General features: G+C 41.3%; 1 protein-coding gene across 2 annotated transcripts in view; it reads right to left on the bottom strand.

Moving 5' to 3' along the window:
* Nucleotides 1-15,852, bottom strand: part of LOC144930105 (uncharacterized protein C3orf20-like) — a 33,776-nt gene extending 17,924 nt beyond the window's left edge. For both annotated transcript variants that reach the window (XR_013635188.1, XM_078851111.1), the window contains exons 1-3: nt 15,452-15,852; nt 13,516-13,632; nt 472-614 (exon numbers count right to left, since the gene is read on the bottom strand). Coding sequence is in view for 1 of the 2 variants with exons in the window: in XM_078851111.1 (XP_078707237.1) it covers nt 472-614; nt 13,516-13,632; nt 15,452-15,781 (590 nt within the window). In the remaining variant the exon portion in view is untranslated. The remainder of the gene's footprint in view (nt 1-471; nt 615-13,515; nt 13,633-15,451) is intronic.
* Nucleotides 15,853-17,431: the final 1,579 nt, after the last annotated feature.

Raw genomic sequence — 17,431 nt, 5'->3', positions numbered from 1 at the left:
AAGTTTTACTATATAGTCTGCAGTCAATCAGGAAGTGTGTGTGTGTGGGGGGGGAAATGGGAACAGGGAATGGAGGTAGGGAATTGGAATCATGTTTTGCTAAGGGCAAGAATGGGAACAGGGACAGAGGTAAGGCTCTGTGGTGTCAGAGCTGGGGAGGGGGACACTAAGGAAGGAAACTGGAATAATGCTTGCTGGAAGTTCACCCCAATAAACATCAAATTGTTTGCACCTCTGGACTTTGGGTATTGTTGCTCTCTGTTCATGCGAGAAGGACCAAGGAAGTAAGTGGGTGAAGGAATAAGCCCCCTAACAACGGCTACCCCCGATACTCGTCATAAATAGCATCCCTTTGATATTGAAAATACTGCCTATGTTGTTTTGGATTGCAACAAATTAGATTTAAAAAAACTGGACAAAGAAACCAAAGCTCTCAGAATGAGGTGATTAGATACAGAAAAAGCAAAATACCTGAATCTGAAATCGTTGGGTAGACAGTAGCCCATATGGTAATCACTCCTGGTCTTTGCTATTTGTTTTTGAAGGTCTTTAGCTGACTTGCTATATCCATTGAAAATATAATTGGCAAAGAGCAGCTTTCCTTGAATGTACATCTGCCAAGGAATATAGAAAAAGTCCAGAATATTAAAATGGGAACAGCAACCTGTTATTTTAAATGAAGAAATTAGGTTGAGGAACTGAAAAGCATGACTCTGAAATAACCTAGCTATTTACATGAATTGCTGCTTTGAGCTTTGACCTTCCATTATTTTATTTAAAATGTCATACTTCTGAAGTGTCTTAGGGCTAGGATCTCAAAGCACTTCACTCCTCTGCATACAGGACAACATTCTGTATGGTGCGTCACGAACTAACAAACAACACAGCTACCTCCCTGGGGACATTACAATCTAGATTAGGTAAGGCATGATATGGCATAAGGAAAGTAGCGTGAATGGAAGGGAAACTGGCACAATATAATGTCATGAGGGTATTTAGTTTTGCATTGTACCCATCGTGTTAGTTCAGTGTTTTAATAAATCTTTTTAGAGAGGACAGGAATGGAAAATTGTGCAACCTCTTCCTCAACCTTTTACAAACATTAATGAGACCTCACACTACACTCATTAGGTAAGTATTATACCCCATTTGAAAGATGGGTAAACTGGAATTCAAAGAGGTAAGTGACTTGACCAAGGTCACACAATAAGTGCTTTAGACTTGCAGGATTTAGACTGCACTGTTTCTGCTTCACAGACACACTTCAGATCTAAAGTCAGATCCAGGCATAAACTAAGTCTTTTGGAATCATCTCTCCTTGATAACTAATACAGGAGAATAAAGGTAATTAGAGCTGTTCAAAAAGAAAAAATATAGTATTATTTTTTAAAAATATTCAAAATTTTTTACTTGTTTTCAGTTATGAAATATTCTAAGATGAACCATGTTTAATATTTTTGCAACTTTTTAACATTTTATTGAAAACATTATCAAAAGTGTTATCAAAATGATTATCAACAATTTGCATTTACCAAAAGCTGTGTTTTCCAGCATTTATTGAAAATCCTGGTTTTTGGTAAATGGAAAAATACTGATAACATTTTCATTAATGTTTTCAATTAAAAAAGAGGCCCCAATTTTCTTCAAAAAATGAAATTACATATACATAAAATATAATGTATAATATATATTTGTTTGTAAATTTTATATATAGATACAAATTTCACACAGTATTTGTTTACAAATATATAGACCACAATTTGCAAACCAATATTTTTGCAAAAAGGCTATCTTTCTTTGAAAAAACTTGATTAGAAAATTTTTGATTGGCTCTGATAGTAATTCTTTGCCCTTAACATCTTTCATCCAAGTATCTCAAACTGCTTTACATAGGAAGAGAAGTATTATCCCAGTTTTGCCAATGAGAAATTATAGCACAGAGCGATAAACTGACTTGCTCAAAATATGAGAGCAAATGAGGGCTGAAGAGGAGAATAACTACCTCAGTTTCTCAGGACTGAGAGTCCTACAGGTTGGCAAGCACCAAATGTTGGTAAGATCTTAATGATGGTGATTAATATTTCAGTCCGTGTGAGAGAGACTGCTTTGAAAATCAAGTTTGAATCACCAAAATCATGTTGTATGGCACCATCTGTACTAGACTCTGGTTGACAGAAGTCTTTTACTTATTTGCTACTAACTGTCTACTCCTTACATTCCGCAGGTAACAAAACCTCCATGTATAATAGTTTGCTGTATGAATAGGAGTTTGCCCGTTTTCCTGTGCACTATATGTGAGGGAAACAGTAGGAATTGGTTTTAATATTTTAACAATAGTAAAAGCAAAGTAAAGTGTAACTTTTTGGTGATGTAGGATAGACAAGGATAGAGTTTTGGTTTTGTTTATTTTATTTGTGCTACAATCTGTTTGGAAAGTGGGGAAGGAGAGCAATACATGCAGGATATGTAACATTGTCCAGAATGAACAGCATCTAATAGAAGAGTCTAATATGTGCTATAATGCAGGGGCTGGACTGGAGTTAACTAGATGTAGCAGCAACTTCCCCTTGCAGGCCTTCTTTTCTTTTGTGGGTTTAGGTCTCAACTTTTATGCTGGCTGAATCTGTGTTCAGTTACAATATTTGTCTGCTGGTAAAAGTGACCTTATATACTGGGCACAATGAACCAAATGAAAAGCTAGCAGAACCTCATGAAATCAGTGGAATCATAAGAGTGCTGAATGCAGCCCAACCTCTGCAAGACTGGGTCCGCATGCTGTGGCCAAGGCACTCCTCTCAGAATTTTTTACATGTTTTCCCTCTAAATCAGTAACAATGTGGTGTTAACAAAATGCCGCTAGAGCCAAACCCATGACCCTCTGCATTTAATCTGCACTCCCAACATGGAAAGTTGGCACGGAAAAGGGATGGGAGGGGCTTACCATGGCCTGGGTCACCCATAAAAGTGAAGATTTTTTTTTTTGTAATGAGCAACAGCCTGATTCTGCTATGTGCTGAGCACCCACAACACCTCTAGAAGTCCATGAAAACTGACACTAATTGGCACTTCCCAGGGGGAACTCAGCACCTCACAGGACAGTGCCCTACGTTTTTTGTACTCGAGTATCTTGAAAGTGAATACCATCACAGCAGATACATAAAAGACACATACTTTTTACCCAATTGCCGAAGCTGCTCTTCATTGAGCCAGCCTGTGAATGGTTTATAAATGGGGCTCTAAGAAAAGCCTACTGAGATATCAGCTACAAAATGAATAAGGATGGAGCTGTTCTTTGGGTTTTTTTTCTCTCTCTCTTTGTCTTAATGATAGACGATAGCATTCTGGGTCTGAGTCTCTCAGTAAGGCCCTTCACACCATTCTGGGGCCTTGTATAAATGAGAATTAGGCCCACAGACTTAAAACACTGAAATAACACAAATCGCTAAGTTCAGGGTATATCCCAAACTGCTCATGTTGTGGGAAGTCCCAAATGGTTCACAATTGGAAACATCTGGCTCGCTTCACGGAAGCTTCTCAGCAGGCAACACACTCCTAGTCAAGATGTTTTGAATTTTTAGTGTAACACATATTAAAGTAACAATGGGTGTATTCACTGGAAGAAGATCCCTGGGGTTACAGGATTTTCTTCATTTTGTGCTCAAACCAAGGTTTATTTATTTGAAATGTAACCAGTGAAGAACACAACACGGGACACCACTTTTAACGGAGAAATGGGAGAAACCCTTGGTAATCTCAGGCATTTTTAATTTCGTAGGTGAAAGCAGACAGTGATATTGTTTCACCCATTGGTGACCCATTTTTCTTTCAGTCAAAAAGCATGTAGTGTCGATACCACGAAGGACTCCTTTAGCAAAAAGCACTGAAGCCATTGTTGAGAGGGTCACTCTTCACACACATGCATCTGGAAGCCTAAGCAGAGAATTACTCTGGCAGCTGGGCACCATTGCAGTGTCATGCCTGGCACTGCTTCGTCTCTATGTTTCCGAAACTATATGGGTTAAGCAGCAGAAGTTTTGTAACCAAAGGAACTCCCCTTCCATCTGGTGATCCTCTCTCGTCTTTAACTCTCTTTGGCCATGATGTGTATGAAAGAGGGAGGGGCAACAATGCTCCACCTCAAGCACTGATTGCAAGCTAACTGCAAACTGCTGGGACCATGTTTCCCTTGCAGAAACCCGAGGCAAACTCTTCATGCACATTTTGCCTCAGGTATCCTGAAGAGGAATAATGACTCTCTCCTAGTTTTCCTGCCAACACCGTGTCAAAGTTTTGTGAGTTTCTTTGTGATCACAGAATTCACTGAAAAGGTACACAAAGTCGAGGCCACTCTGGGTTCCATTAGAAGCCCAATGTTGTCAGGAGCAGCAGCACGACGTACATGTTTCTCTCTTCGCAGTCCAAAGGGCTCTTGTAATAATGTGCATATTGTAACTGAAACTAATAAAAATCTTTAGAGCATTGGCTGGAGCACTGAGGATACAGGGGACATGTGAGCCTTGGTGTTGTCCACCTGCTCATTCCCCCTGGTTAGCCTTTACCTGACTCTTCTCCACTAGACTGCAATCAGCCCCTCCCCTTCCAATGGACTCCCTCTCATTGTTCATGGAAGAAGATGACTAAATTACCTAAAATATAGTAACCTGAAACATTTTTTGTATTGCTTCCCCCCATCTTCACTCCTTGCTCTGCTGATTCCTGCGTCGTTTTGTTTGCTTTTTCTCTTTCTTCCTGTCCGTTGCTTCCCTAGCTCTCCTCCTTTCTCTCTCCATTCTTCTATGGGGTCCCCATATTTCAGTCTTTTCCTTACACTTTCTCTGCATCCCTGTTTTTTTTTTCTTTCTTTTCACGGCTCTGTCTTTCTGCCACCAACCTCTCCATTTCCCCTTCCTATGTCTGTCTGTCTCTCTCTCTCCTATTCCTTCCTCTGCCTCTCATGTCTTTCTGCCAGCCTATCTACCTCAGCTTTTGCTATCTGAGCACTATCCTTTCTCATGCCTCTTCATTTCCTCATTCCACTGACAGTTCTTTCTTCTGCTCTTTCTGTTCCTATCCCAACATGTACCAGCAGACGTCAGCCACCCTAGACCCAGATTACATGTCCTGCTCCCTATGCAGGGAATGTTTGTGTGGTTTCGACCTGCTACTTTTTCCTGCTCTTGGGATCCTCAGTGCAAACTCTGCATTTGGTCTTTTCCTGCTACTGCAAGCCCTGAGGTAATGAGGCATCCAATGCAGGCACCTATTGCTGCCAAGTCCACTAACTATGTGTGGGAGCAATCCTCATCTGACATTGGCTGGAATTAGTCATGAAAGCAACTATTCCCCAAGGGACTATTAGCACTGTCCTACTGCCAAAAACTAGAGTAGGCTATACCAGTTATGTTGGCTCATTTAGAACTCTGATTCTGTCTAGGGCTGGTAAAAATATAAGAACCATGGAAAGTAGCTAAAGAAGCAGCCTTCTAGGTTATATTGTCCATCCCCCTTGCCATTGCAGGATTGAGCCCTACAGTACGTTCTGGAAGACTAAAAAGAACAATGAGATGCTCTGGTACAGATGTGTATTTTCCAGAATCATATCAAATTAGGATTTTGATAGAAGGGTAGGTAAATCTCCCATCTCCAAGATGAATTCAGAGCAATTAATGCAGAATGCAGTGAAACTCTCCTAAGAGCATGTGAATTGTTATACCACTCTAGATCTGACAAATCTTCCAGTGCTGCCTCTGGCAGTGACCATAAGTGATGCTTCAGAGGCATGCAACTCTTTCCCCCTGTAATATACCTGGCCAGTTGTGAAATGCTATGACTTGGGGGAATTTCATCCCTCACACAAAAGCAATCAATTTATGCCTTCAAGCATCAAGTTTGTCCACACTTGTAACCTCTCGATCCATAAGCACAAATGTTACTGGTCAAAATGATTTAGCACTTTTCAAAATCTTGTGATTCTTGTTGCCTCATGGCCTCCTGGTGTATGTGATTTTTCACAGGCTGGCTATATGTGGAGTAAATAAGGATTTCCAAGTTTTGTCTGAAATGTGCTGTCTTTCAAATTTGTGTCCCTTTATAGTCTCCAAGTAGAAAAAGCCAAGGTGTGCCTATCCCTTTGAGCTGAAGCAGCCAGAACACTGTGACTCTGTAGAAGCAATTACTGCTCAACAATGAATTTTAGATTCTCAACATGTGTAAATGGGTGTAGCTATGCTGGTTTATACCAGCTCGGAATCTAGCCCCAAATCTTCCCTGGAAAATAAAGACATCACAGTGGAGGGAGAACAACTTGCTGAATTAGAGCCCCTGGTGGAGGCAATCAGAAGTTTTTGGATGGTGCCTTTTTTTCCCCCACAGTGTTCCAGACGTAGCTCTGGCAAATTAATTGCCTGAAAGGAGGAAAAAATGGCCTCAAACTGAAATTCCTAAGCGGGGCATAACAAACAAGCTGGGGCAAACAGGATTGTTTTGTCATCTTTTTTTGTTTCCTCCTCTTCTGTCCCTACTTTTGCTAAATTTAAAGGGTCAAAGGTGAGCTAGAACATTAAAAAGAAAAAAGGCAGTACTGTGTGTCAAAAACACAGAAACAAGCTCAAATACAAAGTGTTCTATTGGCGATTGTGGGTTTGTTTTGTAAGCATTGTATGTCTCCAAATCAATTCCTCTTAGTCTTTTCAAAAAGAAAAGGAGGACTTGTGGCACCTTAGAGACTAACCAATTTATTTGAGCATGAGCTTTCGTGAGCTACAGCTCACTTCATCGGATGCATGTAGCTCACGAAAGCTTATGCTCAAATAAATTGGTTAGTCTCTAAGGTGCCACAAGTACTCCTTTTCTTTTTGCGAATACAGACTAACATGGCTGCTACTCGGAAACCTATCTTAGTCTTTTGGATCTCTTTTTTTCCAACAGAGCTGTTAAGCAACAAAAATAGCGGTGTACTTATGTATTTTCTGCATTTCTCTAGCTGATGAAAGGAATAAAAGTGTTGTTTTTATGCTCATCACAAGTTCTCTCTGCCCCACTTGTTTTTTGTAACTGATGCAGTTCCCCTGACTGATTTCTTTTTTCTGTCTACCATTTCAGATAATTAGCAAACTCCCAAAGTTTACTACTCAAAACACATTGGTGAAACTTTCCTAAATTGCCACCAGTCTTTTTGCTAGATTAACTTGCACTGACTCAGCATGGAAAGTCACCTGGTACTTGCTATAAGGAATCATCAACTTATTTCTTAAAATCAGTTGATTCAGTGTAGTTTGAATGCTTCCATAGGAATAGTAAGGAAGGCACCATCTGTATGGATTGTTTTTTGCCCAGTTTCATTTTTAAGATTTTGGGTATGCTTAGGGAGTTGTAACCCGCCATCTATGAAATTGACACATCTCTTTTCTGGTTGGTTGTTTTGCCAGTGGAAAGGCGCTGGGACTGTTATTGAAAAGGACTGTTAATACCCACTTTCAGAAAGTTAAGCTGCCAGCCATGCCTAAACATGTGGTGGTTAGGTCCTTGTTTAAGAAAACATCTCTGGACGTTAGCAACCTTGCTAATTACATCCTATTTCTAGGAGGAATAATCAAGGCCATACAGGTAGACCAATTCCAGTTGCATTTGGACTCCATATACTACTTTTATCTCTATCAACCTGGCTATAGAATTGATACTGAACACACAGTGGTGGTTCATCTTTCTAGAATAAGGAGAAATTTCATTCTGTCAGATTGAACACTGCTATCTATTCATTGTCTACACGTTCTAAATGACTGTGAATGTTAGGCAAGTTCATGAACTGCTGTAAACATCTGGATTAACATTAATCATAAAGCTTTACATTATCCTCCTAACTTTTTTCATATTCACTAAACCACTTCCATATGGAAATGCAAAAACAGTCATATGGAACAAAGCCAAAACATCTCTGTGTAGCTGGCTAGCATCTTTACTCAGCCCTGTTATAGCAGTGCTCATCTGTAGCACAAGCTGGTGGCTCATTCAGACTCTGATGTTTTATCATACATGTTTTTCCATTGGCACATGTGTGGTGATGCCCAATGGACTACACAATGGGCTCAGCTACCTCGTATTGTCTCCTTTTCCACTCATTAAGAAATGACCAATTTATTTTTCACTGATTCGATCAGCTCTGTAAATATAGAGTGGAGGCTTTGTTTTTTCCACTTTTTAGTTATATCATTAATCTGACAAATTTACCCTTCACCATCAAGGAGGAAGTTAACATATTTTATGCAAAATGCTACATGCGGCAATATTGTGTAGAGAAATTAAATGTCAAATATTAAATTTTATCTTCCTTAGACACACTTTTTGCAGTTTTAGATGCAATCTAGTAACTTTGTATGGATCAATAGTGTCACCCAGTGGACGGATAAGTTGATCACGGATGGGCATATTCATGTGGAATGTTTTTCTTTGCCTTTGTTTTAAAAGTAATAATTGGCGTCTCACTAATGGAAACAGTTTTTAATGTTACTCTTCTCAGGAATGGAGAATACATTTAAAGCTCCTATACTCTGAATGCCATAGCAAGTGCTGAAAATTCATATTGAGCAAATGAAGGAAATGATTGTTGTTGTTGCTCCCTATCAGTAACAGGTTTACAGGAAATAACCACTATATCATTAATAAAAGGAGGACTTGTGGCACCTTAGAGACTAACCAATTTATTAGAGCATAAGCTTTCGTGAGCTACAGCTCACTTCCTCAGATGCATATCGTGGAAACTGCAGCAGGCTTTATATATACACAGAGAATATGAAACAATACCTATTCCCACCCCACTGTCCTGCTGGTAATAGCTTATCTAAAGTGATTTCCAGCACAAATCCAGGTTTTCTCACCCTCCACCCCCCCACACAAATTCACTCTCCTGCTGGTGATAGCCCATCCAAAGTGACAACTCTTTACACAATGTGCATGACAATCAAGCTGGGCTATTTCCTGCATAAATCCAGGTTCTCACATCCCCCCACCCCCATACACACACAAACTCACTCTCCTGCTGGTAATAGCTCATCCAAACTGACCACTCTTCAAGTTAAAATCCAAGTTAAACCAGAACATCTGGGGGGGGGGGTAGGAAAAAACAAGAGGAAACAGGCTACCTTGCATAATGACTTAGCCACTCCAAGTCTCTATTTAAGCCTAAATTAATAGTATCCAATTTGCAAATGAATTCCAATTCAGCAGTTTCTCGCTGGAGTCTGGATTTGAAGTTTTTTTGTTTTAAGATAGCGACCTTAGGACAGTGGGGTGGGACAGTGGGGTGGGAATAGGTATTGTTTCATATTCTCTGTGTATATATAAAGCCTGCTGCAGTTTCCACGATATGCATCTGAGGAAGTGAGCTGTAGCTCACGAAAGCTTATGCTCTAATAAATTGGTTAGTCTCTAAGGTGCCACAAGTCCTCCTTTTCTTTTTGCGAATACAGACTAACACGGCTGCTACTCTGAAACCTGTCATTATGCAAGGCACTGCATTTAGCCGTATGGAGTGGAAATCTATCAACTGCATGAAAAAACTTGTACAGATACAGACAGACATCATCTTCCTTTCCAAATGCAAACAGATGGACATCGTACCAAAAGGACTGAAGGTAAAAAATCCATTACAATCTACATACCACACAGACTATGCTGACAGCTTGTGCCACACGCTCTCAAAGAAACTGCGGAATCACCTGATCAACATCCTCTACAGCAAACAGGGAAAGATTAAGAATGAGCTCTCAAAAATGGATACTCTCATAAAAAACCAACCTTCCACACAAACTTCCTCGTGGGTGGATTTTACTAAAACTAGACAAGCCATTTACAACGCACATTTTGCTTCTCTACAAAAGAAAAAGGACACTAAACTTTCTAAACTACTACATGCTACAAGGGGCCACAGCAATGGTTCCCTCAACCCACCTAGCAATATTGTTAACCTATCCAACTATACTCTCAGCCCAGCAGAAGCAGCTGTTCTATCTCGGGGCCTCTCCTTCTGCCCCTCCACCCCCACGAACATGATACAGTTCTGTGGTGACCTAGAATCCTATTTTCGACGTCTCCGACTCAAGGAATATTTCCAAAATACCTCTGAACAGCATACTAATCCACAGAGGTCTCCCTACCAACACTACAGAAAGAGGGATTCTAGGTGGACTCCTCCTGAAGGTCGAAACAGCAGACTGGACTTCTACATAGAGTGCTTCCGCCGACGTGCACGGGCTGAAATTGTGGAAAAGCAGCATCACTTGCCCCATAACCTCAGCCATGCGGAACGCAATGCCATCCACAGCCTCAGAAACAACTCTGACATCATAATCAAAAAGGCTGACAAAGGAGGTGCTGTTGTCGTCATGAATAGGTCGGAATATGAACAAGAGGCTACTCGGCAGCTCTCCAACACGAGTTTCTACAAGCCATTACCCTCTGATCCCACTGAGAGTTACCAAAAGCAACTACAGCATTTGCTCAAGAAACTTCCTGAAAAAGCACAAGATCAAATCCGCACAGACACACCCCTGGAACCCCGACCTGGGATATTCTATCTACTACCCAAGATCCATAAACCTGGAAATCCTGGGCGCCCCATCATCTCAGGCATTGGCACCCTGACAGCAGGATTGTCTGGCTATGTAGACTCCCTCCTCAGGCCCTACGCTACCAGCACTCCCAGCTACCTTCGAGACACCACTGACTTCCTGAGGAAACTACAATCCATCGGTGATCTTCCTGATAACACCATCCTGGCCACTATGGATGTAGAAGCCCTCTACACCAACATTCCACACAAAGATGGACTACAAGCCGTCAAGAACACTATCCCCGATAATGTCACGGCTAACCTGGTGGCTGAACTTTGTGACTTTGTCCTTACCCATAACTACTTCACATTTGGGGACAATGTATACCTTCAGATCAGCGGCACTGCTATGGGTACCCGCATGGCCCCACAGTATGCCAACATTTTTATGGCTGATTTAGAACAACGCTTCCTCAGCTCTCGTCCCCTAAAGCCCCTACTCTACTTGCGCTATATTGATGACATCTTCATCATCTGGACCCATGGAAAAGAAGCCCTTGAGGAATTCCACCATGATTTCAACAATTTCCATCCCACCACCAACCTCAGCCTGGTCCAGTCCACACAAGAGATCCACTTCCTGGACACTACAGTGCTAATAAACAATGGTCACATAAACACCACCCTATACCGGAAACCTACTGACCGCTATTCCTACCTGCATGCCTCCAGCTTTCACCCTGACCACACCACACGATCCATCGTCTACAGCCAAGCTCTGCGATACAACCGCATTTGCTCCAACCCCTCAGACAGAGACAAACACCTACAAGATCTCTGTCAAGCTTTCTTACAACTACAATACCCACCTGCAGAAGTAAAGAAACAGATTGATAGAGCCAGAAGAGTTCCCAGAAGTTACCTACTACAGGACAGGCCTAACAAAGAAAATAACAGAACGCCACTAGCCGTCACCTTCAGCCCCCAACTAAAACCCCTCCAACGCATTATTAAGGATCTACAACCTATCCTAAAGGATGACCCAACACTCTCACAAATCTTGGGAGACAGGCCAGTCCTTGCCTACAGACAGCCCCGCAACCTGAAGCAAATACTCACCAACAACCACATACCACACAACAGAACCACTAACCCAGGAACTTATCCTTGCAACAAAGCCCGTTGCCAACTGTGCCCACATATCTATTCAGGGGACACCATCACAGGGCCTAATAACATCAGCCACACTATCAGAGGCTCGTTCACCTGCACATCCACCAATGTGATATATACCATCATGTGCCAGCAATGCCCCTCTGCCATGTACATTGGTCAAACTGGACAGTCTCTACGTAAAAGAATAAATGGACACAAATCAGATGTCAAGAATTGTAACATTCATAAACCAGTCGGAGAACACTTCAATCTCTCTGGTCACGCGATCACAGACATGAAGGTCGCTATCTTAAAACAAAAAAACTTCAAATCCAGACTCCAGCGAGAAACTGCTGAATTGGAATTCATTTGCAAATTGGATACTATTAATTTAGGCTTAAATAGAGACTTGGAGTGGCTAAGTCATTATGCAAGGTAGCCTGTTTCCTCTTGTTTTTTCCTACCCCCCCCCCCCAGATGTTCTGGTTTAACTTGGATTTTAACTTGAAGAGTGGTCAGTTTGGATGAGCTATTACCAGCAGGAGAGTGAGTTTGTGTGTGTATGGGGGTGGGGGGATGTGAGAACCTGGATTTATGCAGGAAATAGCCCAGCTTGATTGTCATGCACATTGTGTAAAGAGTTGTCACTTTGGATGGGCTATCACCAGCAGGAGAGTGAATTTGTGTGGGGGGGTGGAGGGTGAGAAAACCTGGATTTGTGCTGGAAATCACTTTAGATAAGCTATTACCAGCAGGACAGTGGGGTGGGAATAGGTATTGTTTCATATTCTCTGTGTATATATAAAGCCTGCTGCAGTTTCCACGATATGCATCTGAGGAAGTGAGCTGTAGCTCACGAAAGCTTATGCTCTAATAAATTGGTTAGTCTCTAAGGTGCCACAAGTCCTCCTTTTCTTTTTGCGAATACAGACTAACACGGCTGCTACTCTGAAATATATCATTAATGGAGACTTTTTTTTGTTAAAAGAAAGAAACAAAGAATAACTGAAGGAAAAGAAGCATTTGTGGTGGTGGTTACATGGAGAATAAATTTGATCCCAGTGTAATAATAAAGGAGTGCTGGTCAACAATATTTATCCATCCTTAGCCAAATATTGCATGGGACTAAAGGGCTGAAGAATCAAGTCTTCTGTATAGTTTTTATAACTATTGCTGAGTTGTAACATACATTATTATGGCCAAATCTTTGCATCAGTCGCTCAAGTATTAAAGGATTAGTATGTCTTCTACCTTGGGTCTAATGAATTCAAACCTGGCACAATACTATATTAAACCGAAAACTAGCCAATGTGTATGTTTGATTTAAACTCCTTCCTGATTTGCAAAAGGTTTTCAATAAGATTGAAAGGTCATGCTTTTCCCTTGTTAAAGACTGAGATACCCTATTTGATATGCCTTCAAAGCTTTTTTGCAATAGATGAAATAGAGCCACATTAATAGAAACATGATAAAAACGAACTGCTGAAATTGAAACTGAAAGGGAAACATGGTTCATATTATAAAGAACTGGCTAGTGGCATGTGTACAGCAGTCCTCTGCTAGGCAGAATTAGAATACTGCAATTTGTATCTCAAGTGCTATATTGCGAATAGCTAAGATCAAGGCATGACAGTGGCAGGGCCCTGGGCTTCTGAAGAAAGACTGCTATGGCTACTGCCAAGATGGTCTGAATAGACACAGTGTGCAGCATGGTGACAATCAGAAGTCATAGTCTTGTTCCAATATAGTGGTAATATCATTAAAAGTAAAATATTTGGCTGTATATGTAGATAATGGTAACAGTTTTAACATACCAAAAACATGCCGGAAGCAACATTATGTCTTTGCACCAGTAATGAACCTTTATGACCGGTAAATTCATCTGCAGAGGTGATGTCATACTTGAGGAGACGATAGGAGTCCAGGCGACCCTGAAGCAACATAGGAAGAGCAATTATAGAAATATGTAGGCTATAAATCTTATTCTACCAATCATCAGTGCATAATATTCCCTCTGCACAAATCCTGATGAGCTGAACTGAACTAATTATCTTCTTCTTCGTGACTGAGGAAGGCAGCTGTTCTGAGCACACTTGTTTTTGGAGATAGTATTCATAATTGTTGGATTTCTCCTTCTAGGTTAATTTTCCACTTCTTCAAAGAAGCCATACCTGTATGTTTAAATTTAAATCTAGTGCTTATGAAAGGACGGATGGCAGGCAGCTACGGTGCAAGCTTCTCATTTAGTTCTCGATGTACTGGAGTCCTGACTTTCAAAATACTAGTAATCCTACCGCTAGCATGGAGGAACTAATTAGAAGGCTGCAGTATAGGGTTTTATGAAGTGGACAAATATCCGAGGACTAGGATGGAAAACACAAAACCCCATTTTTACTGGAGATTCAAGTGGGATTGGAACCCAGGTCTCCAGAAGGGAAGAGCAATATGCACACCTGAATACACCTGCACCCAGGAGCCTCTCCTTCCCTCTCTTTTATGTGGAACCACATGTATGGGACTCACCCTGACATGAAATTGTTAGCAGATACTTAAGAGTGGTGCCAGTACTACTCCTGTTTGCAGACTGGAGATATTAAATTTGTATTTGATCCAGGCTTCCACTTTTAAACTTGTTGGATGAAAATCCTGGGCCCACTGAAATCAAAGGGAGTTCTCCTATTGACTTCAATGGGACCAGGATTTCACCCCTTATGGTCTATTTTTTCCAAATATAGATTAATTAAAATTGATATATACTATGGGGCCAATTGCTGAGGGGTTATAAGTTACACATCAGTAAGGACCTGTTCAGGTGCTTAAACGGGTATTATGTACACATCAATCCAGGCAGCAACTATGTGGGATTTTCTGAAATCCTCCCAATCTTGTTCCAGCAGCTTCAGCAATGCTAGTAATGGTGGGAAGCATTACTGTAGCTCAGTCCCTGGCATTTATTTTTATCATCATGCCATCTAAGACTAGATAACCTGATGATAGAAACATCTGGATCAGATTTCTGCTAGTGCTTCGTTCCCAGCATTGCTGGGGGAAAAAATCAGGAAATCCTCAGTGCAGACAAGGCCCTCGAGACTGGGAGAAAAATTACGCAAGAAACAGCAATAAAAGTGTGTAAGTTAAAGTAGCCACCATGCACTATTCTGTCTCCAATTTTTAACTAACATCTTGTTCCAGTCCCTTTGTACACAAGTTTCATCAACATAGAGTTGCTCATGCCCACTTTGTGACATGTACCTTACACCAGCTGTTCTCAACTGGGGGTCTAGGGCCCCCTGGGGGACAGCGAGCTGGTTTCAGGGGGTCTGCCAAAATAAACCGGAGAGCAGGGCCAGTGTTAAGACTCTGTGGGGCTCAGGGCAGAAAGCCCAAGCCACACGGGGCTGAAGCCAAAGCCCGAGCAACTCAGCTTGCCACCCCCTAACGCCTATGCAGAAAAACAGTTGTTGTGGGACAGGTGGGCTGTGGGGGGTTTTATAGCTTGTTTTGGGGGGAGCTCAGAAAGAAAAAGGAAACCCCCTGCCTTATACCATACTAAACTTGATCCCATAAATGTGAAGAGAAAGTCTTTAGATTAATTTACTACTCCGTATTCTCCTAGCCATGCAAATGTATCGAGTACACAAACGGTGAGAAAACTGTTCTAACTTTGGTGACAGGATAAACAGCAAATGGATCCAAGGGTTATTTTTTAAAAAACTATTTTCAAATGTGCTAAACTCCCATGAAACCCACCTGAATACACGGCATACTTCGGTTCCTGTTCTTCCTCTCGTGGAGCTGCTCTAATTTGTCTTCACTTGGATCCCCATTTGTTTTCAAGGAAGAAGACACACAGACCACCATGATTTGTTCCAGGGCAGACATCTGGTTGTTAATAAGGTGATCATACTCCAGGTCTGATACATATGGAATCTGATGATTACTACATCTGCATCTCTTTCCTTCCTGCCCCATCAGTATTCTCCGAAGGACAACAGGGCAAGCACTGTGGGACGTAAACAATAGCTTATCACTGTCATGAGAAACAGAAAGCAAAGGGGGGGAAATTAGAGGGCAAGTCATGGCTTTGGTCCTAAAGTGAAAACAGAAGCCAGTTAAATAGAATGTCAAATAAACAGAATACAGAGGACAGCATCTTTTAAACCATAATCTATAAACAGCACAGCAGGGTCAAACCTACATTTTCTGAACTCTGCTTAATCAACATGCACAGCTAGTTGAAGGGCTGACGTTCCCAAAGCTGTGACCGAATCTTTGATGCTGTGGTGTTCCTGAATTCTGTAGGAGCAGAGCTGCTGTGCTTGCCAGAGGGGAAAGCTGGATGGTGCTCTCCCTAACTGGATGAGCTGGCCAAGTAGGCTTTGAAAATTGCTCAACCCTGAATGCAGACTTCAAAGTCTGCTGGTCTGTCTCCCTGGTTTTCTGCAGGTCTCTCATGCACCTCATGCCCTTAGACAGCCAGTTGTAGTGTATTTGTGTTTTAATCATTTAGTCACAGAAGTTAAGCATGGATTGTGTGGGTATGAGTGTTACTGGTCTCACAAAGGTAGTGTGAAGCTTAGATCATGTTTGAAAAGTCCTTGGATGAGATGTGCTGTAGAAGTGCGAACCTATCATCCTATTTCTTGGTAAAATGCCAAAGAACTATCTCACTGCAGGCTTGCACACAACTTTAGTAAAAAAGAGAACCTGCCACGCCCGCTTCACAACATGATTTCCTCACAGCTGGCAAATCTTTTCTGAGGTGCAGGAAACCAGAAGAATTTTGAAGCCCACGGATCTGATCCACAGCCCATTGACGTTAATGGCAAGACTCCCGTTGTTTTCAGAATGTGTTGGATCAGTCCCTATATGAGTGTACCAGGAGTAAGGAATTGCAATGAAAAGAGCTATGAGTAAATGTTGGCTTGAATCCGATACTTATACCTTGTATACTGTACGGTGTAAGGAGTGGAAGGCCTGATTTTTAGGGAACTAACAGAAGGATAAGAAACAAGTGTGAAGGAGGGTCAAGAGAAGAGGGGATCTTGTATACAGGAGGAAGACAATAGACATTTGTATAGACATAAAACAGGAAAAGGAGTACTTGTGGCACCTTAGAGACTAACCAATTTATTTGAGCATAAGCTTTCGTGAGCTACAGAGCTGTAGCTCACAAAAGCTCATGCTCAAATAAATTGGTTAGTCTCTAAGGTGCCTCAAGTACTCCTTTTCTTTTTGCGAATACAGTCTAACACGGCTGCTACTCTGAAACATAGAACAGGGTTATTATTCCATGTTGGCATTCTGGAGTCAGAAAGAAACTACTTGAGCTTTGGTGTCATGCTTCATGATATCAGATTGCTGATGGAATTACAGGCTGGTCATGTGTACATTTGAATATGTTGTTCCTTTACTTGCTTTACCTAAGGCGGGGTATCATTGAGCTTGTGTATCATATTCAGTTAAATAAAAGAAAAATACAGTGCAAATTTTCTTTAAGGAAATAGCTAATGGCACCTCTGCATCAGTAAAAATGGCAGCAAATCCTCAACAGGGAGAAGCAATGGAATGTGACAGTCTCATCATACATCATCTCATTGTCTGCAGATATCTCAAGTATGACAACAGTAAATTACTTTGGTTTACAGAGTTACTATGATTCCTAATGTATTATAATGAAATCACATGTAATGGTGTTGAATCACAGGAAAAACAAATAGTGTTCGTAAG

The sequence above is a fragment of the Lepidochelys kempii genome, chromosome 1 (assembly GCF_965140285.1).
Source record: "Lepidochelys kempii isolate rLepKem1 chromosome 1, rLepKem1.hap1, whole genome shotgun sequence".
Taxonomy (NCBI): domain Eukaryota; kingdom Metazoa; phylum Chordata; order Testudines; family Cheloniidae; genus Lepidochelys; species Lepidochelys kempii.
The sequence above is the reverse complement of the archived record's forward strand: the minus strand, read 5'-3'. Positions and strand labels throughout refer to the sequence as shown.